At 50.4% G+C, this 12,192-nt stretch overlaps 1 protein-coding gene across 1 annotated transcript; it reads left to right on the top strand.

The window, feature by feature from the left end:
- Nucleotides 1-5,536: 5,536 nt before the first annotated feature.
- Nucleotides 5,537-11,864, top strand: LYZL4 (lysozyme like 4; the record flags this gene model as incomplete). Its single annotated transcript, XM_084901733.1, has 4 exons — nucleotides 5,537-5,675; nucleotides 5,795-5,944; nucleotides 7,891-7,969; nucleotides 11,795-11,864. The coding sequence occupies 4 exons, from the start codon at nucleotides 5,537-5,539 to the stop codon at nucleotides 11,862-11,864; spliced, it is 438 nt and encodes a 145-aa protein (XP_084757859.1).
- Between the last annotated feature and the right edge of the window lie 328 nt (nucleotides 11,865-12,192).

The following is a 12,192-nucleotide window of genomic DNA, read 5'->3' as shown; positions in this document are numbered from 1 at the left end:
TACGCTATTGGAATCATCCATCCATCCACCCACCCATCCATCCATCCACCCATCCATCCATTCACCCATTCATCCATCCATCCACCCATTCATCCATCCCTTTATTGCTTTCTGTTCCGCAGACCCCATGGAGTGACCAAAGACACTCATCCTGAACCCGCCAGACCCCAGGCCAGGCGTCCCTCTGCGGGGTGGGTGGGTGAGAGGGTTGCGCAGGCGTGGCTCCATCTCCGGTGGAACTCATGTATGTAAGTAACTATGTTGAGAGCCTCTACAACCCAAACTTGCCCAATTTTAACAATGGAAGTCCTGCATCCCTTACAGCCCCCCAGTCCCAGACAAATGGGGACAGCAGGCCACCCCACCTGCTCTTTTCTCTCATCCCCTTTGTGACTTGGGTTGACAAGCCCCACACCCCACCCCCCTCCCACTGGGACGATGCTGCGCCTCCCACCATGCCTGGGCTTGCGGGTCGTGACGAGTCCCCTGCCTGCTCCCCGCCCAGCGTGGCTCTGGGCACAGCCTGGCGCCTTTCTCCTTCCCTCTCAGTGCCCTGCGGGTGGCCTGGGGAGTCTTTGTGTGCACTCAGGCAACAAGGAGAGCGTCCATAAAGGAACACCGCCCGCCCCTGCCCGTCTCAAGGCTGCGAGCCCTCTCTGCCTCAGCCAGCTCCTGGAGACTACACAAAAGCGGGGCGCTTTCTCGCCGATGCCATTTCGGAGGAAGCCGAATATTTTTGAACTAGACAAGCAACAGCACAGCCACACATGCCTGGACTTGAAGATGAACATGTGGCGGATTTACACAAATTCCTAGAACCAGTGGGAGGTGTTTTCAGCGCAAGCACACAGCGTGACTGAAGGGGGCCAGGCCACGGAGCTTCGCGCTTCTTGCATAAGGAGTCTGGGGGGGTGGGCAGCTGAGATATTGACTCAGGGAGCAGTGGTGCTGGGCTCTGAGCTGACATCAGTGCCATTCTCCAGGTCCCTTCACGTGGAAAACATGGCAGCGGCAACTCCAAACATCACGCTGGGTGCAGCTGAGCCCAGAGGGGAAGCAGGTGGTCTCTGGCCCAAGGGGGGTTTATTCCCAGGACCCCGCTCTCCCAGTGCACTTCCTCATACATCTTACTGGCCACAGCTGGGCCATACACCAGCCGTAGGTCAGACGCAGGCCCCACCTTCTTTGCAATCCCCAGGTCTCTGCCCCAAATACTACCAGGGTTCTTTTAGAAAAGCGGGGCGGGGGTTTGGGGGTGGGTGGGTGGGTTTGACTGGACCACCAAAAGTGTGTGCTCAGCCCTCTTTCTCTGGGAGTCAGAAGCCCTGACTTCTCGTCCTGGTCCGGTTTCTGTCTTGCTCAGGTGTGAATGACTCTATGAACTGGCCACATCATCCTCAAGTCCCAATATGGCCCCTACGGACCACTCGCAAGGAAGAAAGGGAGGGAGGGAGGAAGGGGCTCCACGGCCAGAAACAACTGTGAATGCAGGTGAACTAGCTCATTTCAAAGGGAACTTCTACCTCCGGTGTTTCCGAGCATCAGGATTGGCGGGCCAGCATCTTGTCCGATCTTCAGGCGTCCCCCCACCCCCCACCCCCCAGATATAGATGCAGATACGGACACAGATACAAATGTAATTATAGACTGTGTTATCTGGTCGTGTCTGCAGGGCAGATGGAGATCCATCTGTTGGGGAAAAGCTAGGGCTGGGTCAAACTGAGGGCAGCTGAAGGCAAATGAGACTCATGTTCAGGGCTGGTTCCCCATCTCAGAGTCAGAAGGGGCCATGCTTGTACACGTGCGCGTGCATGCGTGTGTGTGTGTGTGTGTGTGTGTGTGTATGTGTGTGTATGTATGTGTGTAAAACTTCCAGTATGTGTGTGTGTGTGTGTGTGTAAAACTTCCAGCATAAGATTCAAAGTCTGCTCTACCATTAAAACCTTTTAAAATATTTTGAATTGAACAGTATTTCATAAATATCTTTCCCTATTAGTATGTGGAGAGCTGCCTCGTTGCTTTATAAAAAACTTTGTGCCCCAGCTAGAACTCATAGCTAAGAAAAGGTCATCTCTAACGATTGTTGAGCAATTGTGCATTTATAGGTTTAAGTTTGTTTTTATGGCCTGGCATTTTCCCGCCTCCACTTTATCACTTTTAATTAATCAATTAATTACCAGTCATAACTGAGTCAAGCTAGAAGGACTTCTGGGTTTTCAAAAGGCCAACATTGATCCTCAACCATCTCAACATCTCTTAACCTTTTTGGATCTTAAAGATAACCTGCTCTGATGCTCTTATGCAACAAATTAGCTTGCCGAGGCTCCAAGATAAGATGTCTTTGATTATGGTCCCATTGGGAGTAGAGAAACAAAATAAAGGCTTCTCCCACTGTTCCACACTAGAAGGAATTTCTGTGGGGGCCCCGAGAATTCTGGGATAGGCAGAATAATGCTCCCCACAGGTGTCCACGCCCTTACCCCCAGAACTTCAGAATATGTTATTGACATGGCAGATGTGATTAAGGTTGAGGACCTTAAGATGGGGAGATGATCCTGGATTGTCAGGGTGAGCCAATCTAATCTCATGAGACCTTAAAAAACGTGAGAGGAGGCAGAAGGTGAGTCAGAGAGGTACAACGGAAGAAGAGGCAGGGGAGAGTCAAAGTGTGAGAGGATTTTGACCCATTCTTGCTCACCTTGAAGCTAGAGGAAGCTAGGTCCAGTCAAGAACTGTGGGTGGCCCTCGTAGCAGGGATGGTCCTCAAATGCCAGCCAGCAAGGAAATGGTATCGCAGTCCTACAGCCACAAGGAACTTTGTTCTGCCAATAGCACAAATGACCAAGGGAACAGATCCTTCTCGAGAGCCCTCAGGAGCCTGCTAACACCTGATGTGAGCCCATGAAACTCATGTCTGACTTCAGACCTACAAAACTTTAAAACAAAACACTTGTGTTGTTTAAGCTGCTACTTTTGAGGTCACTTGTCACAGCAGCAATCGAAAAAAGAATACAAATGCTATGGTGACAGACCCCTCCCTGCTTCAGAATATTCTGGTGCATAGCAACTGATGTCATAGAAAAGATTCTAGAAGAAGAGGTAGTGGAGAAGGACATATGGTTTAGAAGCTCTTGGGTGGAGGCAAAGGGGTATCAAGAAGTGGCATCTGAAAAATCCAGGGAACTGAGTGGAGGGAGAGCAACTTTCCATAACAAAGACTGAAGCTGCCACAGGGGCTGTTCCTCCCCTCCCCTGAGAAGGCACCTAGACCTGCAGAAGGACTGGTAGACTGGTAAGCAGGTTGGCAGGAACCAGGACAAGTGTGACAATACCCAGTTGCAGGTGACACTTATCAACAAATTCACTTACTGCTCATCCAACGACAGTTCTGTTGGGAAGAGTAGGTTTTTGTTCATTCATTCATTCCAGAGAGATTTATTAAGCACCTACTATGCACCAGGATCTGTTCTAAGTTCTGGAGATAAAGTGGAGAAAAAATTGACCAGGTTTCTGTATCTCTGATGCTTAAACTCTGGTAATGAGAGATAGACAAGTGAACAAATAAATAAACAAGGTAATTTCTTAAATTGACTTATATTATGAAGAAAACTAGAGGCCTAGTGCACAAAGTTTGTGCAGGGGTAGGGTCCCTAGGCCTGGCTGGCGATCAGGGTCAATTGGAGCCTTCTGGCTGATGGTTGGGGCCTTCCTTCATTCAGCACCACCCCCTGGTGGTCGGTGCACATCATAGCAAGCAATCAAATTCCCGGTCTCCTGGTTGTACTCCTGAGGGGACACTTTGCATACTAGCCTTTTATATATATAGATAAGAATGATTGTCTGTGTTGGGCAGTAGTCAGGGAGTCCTATTTGAGGTGGTGACTTCATTTGAGCTGAGACCATGACCAGAAAGAGCAAGCTATGTGGTGATTGGGTAGAGTCATGTTGTAGGCAGAAGAAACAGCATGTGCAAAGGACCTGTGGTGGGAATGGGATTGGGATGTCCAAAGAAAAACATGCAAGGTGAACGTGGTGGTGTGAGGGTGAACAAGAAGGGGAGAGGTGTGAAATCGGGCTAGAGAAGTTCTCAGGGACTCAGTCAGGAAGGGTCTTGTGGGCCAGGCTGAGGAGCTGGGATCTTGTTTAGAGTACAAGGGGAGTCCATTGGAGGCGAGTGATGTGACGGGATACACGTTTTTAAGAAGGTCTTTCTAGGGTTGTGTGGAGAATGGGAGAAGGGAGCAAAAGAGGAATACAATTAGGAAACCTCAACCGAAGTTGGAAATGATGATGATCTGGACGAGGATGGTGTATGGAGATGGCAAGAGGTGGGTAGGTTTTGGAAGAACAGGGGCCAGGGCTCTGGATGAATTGCCTGCTGGGGAAGAGGGAGGGAGAGAGGACTGAGCATGACTTTTATCAGCTGAGAAAGGGCCTACCCTCTGGGGGCCAGACATCGCCCCAAAATATTGCTTGCTCTCTTGAGAAATGTCAACAAACTTCTCTCAGATTCATTGGAATTCAGTCATGAAGCTAAGGGCATGGCGTGCTCAAGTGTCCACGGGAGATTGAGTCCTTGCATATTTAACTCACTCACTCTTTACACCAATGCAATTAGGTGAGTGGTGCTTTCACCTCAATTGCACCTGAGGGAACGGGCACAAAGAGACGGAGACCCTCTCTAGGCTCGCCCCTGGGATCACGAAGACCCCAGCCACGGAGGGTGGAAAGCTGGGATTGGACCCAGGCAACCTGAGCCCTTAGGTGCTAGGCCCTCCTCAAGCGGTGTGTTGGGTCATGCCTTCCTTCTTTTGTTTTCCAAAATGCATTTAGTGAACAAGTTCCAGCTCCACAATAAAGGGGAAGAAAGGACTGCAGCGTCTGTAACTGATGCGAAAGAGAAACGAGTGAGGACGAACCAAGAGGAAGCCATTGGGTTTTGCTGAAGAGAAAGTGTGTGTGTGTGTGTGTGTGTGTGTGTGGAGAGGGAGAGAGAGAGAGGCGCCTTCAAAAGAGCAATTTCTTTTTCTTTTAAAAAAAATATATTTTATTGACTTTTTCCAGAGAGGAAGGGAGAGGAAGAGAGAGTTAGAAACATGGATGAGCAAGAAACATCAATCAGCTGTCTCCTGCACACCTCCCACTGGGGATGTGCCCACAACCAAGGTACATGCCCTAGACCAGAATCGAACCTGGGACCTTTCAGTCTGCAGACCGACGCTCCATCCATGGAGCCAAACCCGTTAGGGCCAAAAGAGCAATTTCCTTAGAAAACAAGAGGTTGAGCAGAGGGTGGGGCCGCAGGTATCTGGGTTTGCAGGAACTTGCAGTGGAGAATTGAGATGGGCAGCCATGTCGTGGCTAAGCCAGAAGGGACGCCCATTTCTCTGAGCACGCTGAGTCGCACCCCCCACCCTCACAGGGCTCGTCTGTCCCTTCGGAGGAGCCCGTGTCCCTGGGACTTTGGTAGAAACTGTCTGTGACTCCGCCCGCTCCCCTCGCCACTGCTGCCCAGAGCTGCAGGAGCCCTGCGAAGATGAAGGCGTCCGCGGTCCTCTCCCTCCTGGGCTACCTGGTGGTCCCCAGCGGCGCTGCCATCTTGGGGCGCTGTGTGGTGGCCAAGAGGCTCCACGACGGAGGCCTGAGTGGTTATGAGGGCTACAACCTTGAAAACTGTGAGTAGGCCCCTCTCTGCCCCCTTCCTCCTCACCCCTTCTCTCTCTGCCCCTTACCCCGGCACCCCCAACTCCAGCCCTCCTCAGAACCACACACACACCTTCTTGTTTCCTTTTAGGGGTGTGCCTGGCTTATTTTGAGAGCAAGTTCAACCCCGTGGCTGTCTACGAGAACTTGCATGGGTTGTACACGGGCTACGGACTCTTTCAGATTCGCAGCCCCGACTGGTGCGACAGGGGCAGGAACCTCTGCCACGTGACCTGCTCAGGTAGGTCCCCTCCCTCCGTCCCACAACGGGGCCCTCAGGGGCACAGCTTTGAGGTCAGGGCCTGCCTTCCTAGTGACCAGAGTTTGCAAGTTTGGAGCAGAGAGGAGGAGGGCATGGCAGGTGGGGCCCGTGGGGCACAGGCAGAAAGAGGAGGGCTGTGAGCCAGGCACAGTGGGAGGCCTGGGGACAGAGCGATGGGCACCCACATCCAGATGGGCACAGGAGGTGTCTGGTGTTGAGGAGAGGCAGGGAGGAAGCTGCAGGGGTGAGCGTAGCGGGCTCCGGCTGGGCCTGATAGGACCCACACTTGGCCCCGCACTCTTTTCAAGGGGACAGAAGCTACCATGGTGCCAGGCAGAAGTGGACCCTGGGAGGAGGCAGGAGTGGGCCACCCCACAGTGCGCTGGCCTTGCTTAGGAGGGTCCAAGCCTCTGTGGTCAAGAGGAGATGATTCCTCAAGATTGACTTGTCCTGTGAGCATTTCCTGAGTGCCCACTAAGTGCCAGAGAAACTGCATGAGGCCCCAAAGGGGGGGGTGGAGCAGCCACCATCGGGGAGGCACATCTTTGTCTCCTGCCCTTTGCCAGGTCCTGAATGGTGGGGTCACGGAGGAGAGCAATGGGAGGCAAGGTTGGAGAAATAGACAGGCATGTGGGGCAAAGTTAGACTAAGCCAAGGGTTTGGGGTTCTTTTTTGCAGGCAACAAGGGGGCCCGGAAGGAAAGTTTTAAAGAAAAGCAGACTAGGTTAGGGAAGGGGTAGCTGTAGTGCAGGCCAGAAGGAGGACATTGCTGTGGTCCCAATGGCATGTACTGGTTTCCACATTCCAAGGAGGGAATGGAAGGATGGGTGACAGCCATGTTGGTTCCTCAGAGGCTCTCTCAGATGCTGTTCCTTCTGCCTGGAACAATTTTCCTTCTGTGACTCCCTCAACCCGCTTTCCTTGCCTACTCCTTTATTTATTTACTAGGAGCCCGTTGCAGGAAGATTCCTGCAAGTGGTCGGCTGTCGCTGCCACCCGCCCAGTCCTGCCCTGCCCTGCCCCGCCCACACTTTCCCTCCCTTGCTTTCTGCTTTTCCTCCCTCTTCCTTCTATGCTGTCTTTAGTCTTCACTCCTCCCTCCCTCCCTCAGCATTTGCAAATTAACGGCCATCTTTGTTGGATTCATTTGCATATTCACTCTGATTGGCTGTGGGTGTATTGAAGTTACAGTCAATTAGCATTTTCTCTTTTATTAGTGTAGATTATTGATTTCATAGAGTAAGGGAGAGGGGAGAGATAGAAACATCAGTGATGAGAGGGAATCATTGATTGGCTGCCTCCTGCACGCCCCCTACTGGGGATTGAGCCCACAACCCAGGCATGTGCCCTTGACTGAAATCAAACCTGGGACCCTTCTGTCCGCAGGCTGATGCTCTATCCACTGAGCCAAACCAGCCAGGGCATCATTGCCTACTCCTTTAAATATCACTTGGCCCAAATACCCTTTTCCCTGATCCTTCAAATCTAACTTAGGTGCCTCCATTCAAGGTGCACCCCATCCCCCACCATTCCAGGTACTCCTTGTATTACAATTGATGACACTCTTTACCCACTTCCAGATGGCAGACACCAAGGACAGGGATTTATCACGTGGGTCATTCTTCTTCCACTACTTCTTATGTTGCCTAACATAGACTATTCACTACACGCATATATTCTTAATGAAGATATTGTAAGAATCACAAGAAAAAGTGAATAGATTTAGTCAAAGATGACCACATCCTGCTACCCCTCCTCCACCCCCTCCCCCCTCCCCTCAATGCTATCTGGGAAACATCTAGGGATCGATGTGTTCTTGGAACCACCCGGAAGCCTCTCTGCTGGGAGCACCTCGGGCCTTCCCTGACGTGCTCTGATTTAGCCACGTGGTGGTTTGGTTTCATTCCACTTCATTTTCTCCACAGCTTTACTGAATCCAAATTTAAATAAGACCATCGAGTGTGCCAAGAAAATTGTGAGAGGAAAGCAAGGAATGGGAGCATGGTAAGTGGTACCTCTTTAAATGTTCTGTGTTAAAGACTTTTACCTTAATTAAGATTTCTTCTTACTCTCTGTCTAATTTTGGCTGCACACCTGCAGTCCCAAGCTAGTGGGATCCTACTCGCCAAGTTAGGCAAACACCACCATTGCGTTCCACAGCCCCAAGGCCACAGAAGGAAGGAGATAATTATCAATCAAATTGTCTTAAGTTGAACATCTTCCCGCTCCGTCCCCCCATTTAAATCTCGTGTAGGGTTATACCGGATGCTAGGATGAGCATCCTTGTAATAAATCTCTGCGTATATCCCAATTATTTATTTCATGTATATTCCCACAAGGGTTATTGAATACTTTCAAAGATCCTTGATGCATGTCATGAAGTGACTGTCCAGCAAGCCTGTACCAATTTACACAAATGTTAATAGTTGAGTAAAATACCCATTTACTACACTCTAACCAATTATAAAACCATTGCCAGGTGAAGAGCAATTTTGTCTCATCATCTTTGGCATTTTATGATATCCCCTTGGGGCAGTGGTTCTCAACCTTTCTAATGCCGCGACCCTTTAATACAGTTTCCTCATGTTGTGGTGACTCCCAACCACAAAATTATTTTCGTTGCTACTTATAACTGTAATTTTGCTACTGTTATGAATCGTAATGTAAATATCTGTGTTTTCCGATGGTCTTAGGCGACCCTGCTAGCGGTTCGCAACCTAAGACCATTGAAAAACACAGATATTTCCATGTTTCAAAATTACAGTTATGAAGTAGCAACACAAATAATTTTATGGTTGGGGATCACCACAACATGAGGAACTATATTAAAGGGTCGAGGCATTAAAAAGGTTGAGAACCACTGCCTTAAGGTGTTTGCGATTGGGTTATCTCTCTTTTTCTTATAAATTTGCCAGGAGTTATTGAAATTCTGGCCACAGGGCTAGAATGGATGGTGACGCTGTGCTTTTCCAAGCTTCAGCTTCTGAAGAGACGGGGATGGTCTGCAGAGAGGGCCTACGCTCTGCAGAAGGCAGCCGGAGGGTTCCGCGCTGTCCTCCTGTGGGGCCTCCTCGGATCTCCTGAGTAGGGGCAGCAGTGGAGCGGGGCAGACACGCAGGTGGACTTGTTGCTGGTAGAAGCCAGCGTGGTGTTCCTTCCCCTAGCCCACAGCCCTGCATACACTGGAGATCCTGTCCGGTCTCTGGCAACAGATGGGTTTGTCTCAGAGGCCAGGGCTTTTGTGTTTGCTTTTTAGCTTTTTTTCTGTCTCTTTGGGAGCGGAGTTCAGCCAGAGATGTTTGCCTTCTTCGTGTCTCTGTCTCTCCAGCATCTCGCTCTATGCCTGGCGCATCAGAGGTGCCCCCACGGCCTCTTGAAAGACCAAAGCTGCGCTTGAAGCCGTTACCCAGAAGGCACTTTTATTATCTTATAAAAATAAAACAATACATAGGTATTCTAAATTGAAAAAGAAACTTATTAGCAGCCTCCCCAAGGTCACCCAGTGGCCATGGCTCATGAACCAGAGAAAAACGATCGCAAAGCTATTTCAAAGTCCACGTGGCATCCCGGGGCCTACACGGACCGGCACCCAGCTTTTCTCACTCAGGAACAGAGCTTGCCAATCCTGGCGAACCTCTCCCTCCCAGCCTCTGCCATCCCTGCCACCGCTGCTCCGGGCTCGTCTGCCAGTCCCCACGGGGAAGCAGTGAGATGGTTCCATTCTGTTCCTGCTGCTGTTTCCAACAAGTCTACACGAGCATCTTGCTCTTAGAATTGTTATGCTCTTTCAAGTGTGTCCTATGGAAATCCCTTGCAGACGCTCTGCTGGGACCGTTCGGTGCATCGAAACGTTGGAGACAAATTGTTAAATTGGCTCCAGGGAGAGCTTACCTCCAGCCACACTGCGTGCGGGGGGGTGTTCGTGTATGTGTGTGTTGTGTGTGCATGTGTGTGTGTGTGTGTGTGTGTGTGTGTGTGTGTGGCATGTTCCCCCAGCTCATTAGTTTGCAGCGTTTCAGCTTGTGTGGCTTTTGGCAATCGTGGCTTGTAAAATAGCGTTCCGTTTTCCTTTGCGTCTTTAAAACGTAAAATAAATTGGGCATCTTTTCAGTCTGTTTTAGCCATTTCCTCTGAACTGCTTAACCGTGTTCTTAGCCAGTTTTCCTATTGGGATAATACTTGTTTTTATTGCTTTTATATGTATCCTGCATAAATTAGGGTCATGACACCTTTGTCCATCATATCTTTGTAAACCGTTTTTTTTCAGGTTTGTTATTTATCTTTTGACTTATGGCAATTTCATCATCCAGGAGTTCGACATTTTCACAGAATCAAGTCCCTCAATCCTGTCTTGTGTGTGTGGCTTGAGTTTTTGTGAGCTGTCCTTGTTAGAAAGTTTCCCATCTCCAAGACTGCAGAGAAATGAAGCCATATCTCCTTCTGTATTGAAACAGTGGCTGGCACAGATGGAATTTCACATTAAGTTTTTGTTAATTCAATTACAAAATAGAATTGTTATGTTTTTATTCTTAAATTTCTGCCTTCTTGGGATTTATTCGGGTATAAAAAAGATCGTGCTTTATATTTTCCAAATGGCTAGTTGAGGGGTAGAGGCTAGGTGGGTGGGTCTCAACACCACAAATCCATGATTTGATTGTGTTTTAAGTGGGAGTCCCCTTACTCATGTGAGCTGTCTTCTGAGTGTTTACAACAGCTTGCATACCTCGCCTTGACTTTGCAATGAACTTGGGAGCTTGGCTGACTCCAGGGTAAGCCCCAAGGAGCTGAAACCACCTGTGTGGTAGAGCACTAAGGAGAGAGATGCCAGGTCCGGCTGGTCAAGGCCTTCTCACTTGCTCAGCATCCCCAGGGAAGTGAGCGCTGATCGTCCTAATAAGCAGCCACGCCTTTTCCAAAGCTCAGGTGGACAGCTCTGCAGCGTAAGGGCAGACAGGAAGGGAGGGGACCAAGACCCTGCACGCTACAGGAATCTCTCCAGCCATGCCTGCCTGGCTCGTGGGGAGCCTTGAGATTTCTGAGAGCCTGTGTGGTTTCTCTGCTGCTTTATTAAACCCATGAGGAGCCAGGAGCCAGAGTCTCCTCTTCGAATCTGGGATCAAGGAGCCTGAAAGACTCATGGAGGCCCGGCACCCGACAGCATTTCAAATGGCCTGCAGCTGGCCTGGCGACACCCACAGCTTCCGGGTTGGGAGAGGAGGACCTGGGGTCTGGGTGCTGGCGCAGGAGCTGGGAATAGGGGGATCCCTTCCAGGGGTGCCAGGAGAAAGAGAGGTCAGAGAAGCTCAGGCCAGCTGACCTGGGCAGGCGGAGGAGCCGCCAGGAGTTCTGGAAGGTGAGGGAAAGCAGGTTCATGGAGAGGTGAAGGAGGCCCTGGGCTCAGGACACAAGGGTCCCCATTTCAGATCTCGGGTCTGCCAGGTGCTCCATGACCCTGGGCCAGTCCCAGAACTCTGACACTCACTTCGGAGAAGTTAAACATACTGAGCTCGCAGGGCTGGGGAGAGTTTTTCAGTTCACAGATCCTGCTCCCCATAAATCCTGGTGTGGGATGTATGGAAAGAAGTGTGTTTGTTGCAGGGTTTGGGGGTTAGGGGTGAGCATGCGAGCATAGGGAGCACCAGCATTCCTTTAGGGTGTGGTGGAGGCAGCAAGACACACACTTGAGATACAAAAAAGCCTTGACAAATATGCCCACAGCAGGAGTAGCCTGCTCCAATGCCCCAGGGGCCAGGGCGCGGTGTAAGGGGGCCTGTGGGGGCTGGATCTCTGGAGAACCTGAGCTCTACTCCCTGGCTGTCCTCTCCGCAGGCCCTCCTGGACCCTGAACTGCCAGTTCTCCGACACCCTGGCGCGGTGGTTGGACGGATGCGAGCTGTAGCTGCTGGGGCGGCCCTCACCACACTCCCAGCTGAATGTTCTGAATGGAGACGCCTTCCTGTGTGCGGCCTTTACTCCGTCCCGCTTGGCAGCTCCAGGTTAAAAGGACAAGAGTTTGCTTCCTTCAGGGATGCAGGATGCAGAATAAACCAGCCACTTCCTCAACTTGGGCTAACGGTCTCCACCTGTGTGATTGTACTGTGATTGTTACTACGCTAAGCATCATTGGCCATTATTATGACTTATTATTAATTCATCTCAGATGGAGGGTTTGGAGGAAGGAAAGGACCTGGAAAACGAGATGTGTCTATGAATATTAATTAGGAAAA

The sequence above is a fragment of the Pipistrellus hanaki genome (assembly GCF_964339955.1).
Source record: "Pipistrellus hanaki genome assembly, chromosome: 13".
Lineage (NCBI taxonomy): Eukaryota > Metazoa > Chordata > Mammalia > Chiroptera > Vespertilionidae > Pipistrellus > Pipistrellus hanaki.
This window is presented reverse-complemented; position numbering and strand designations above follow the sequence as displayed.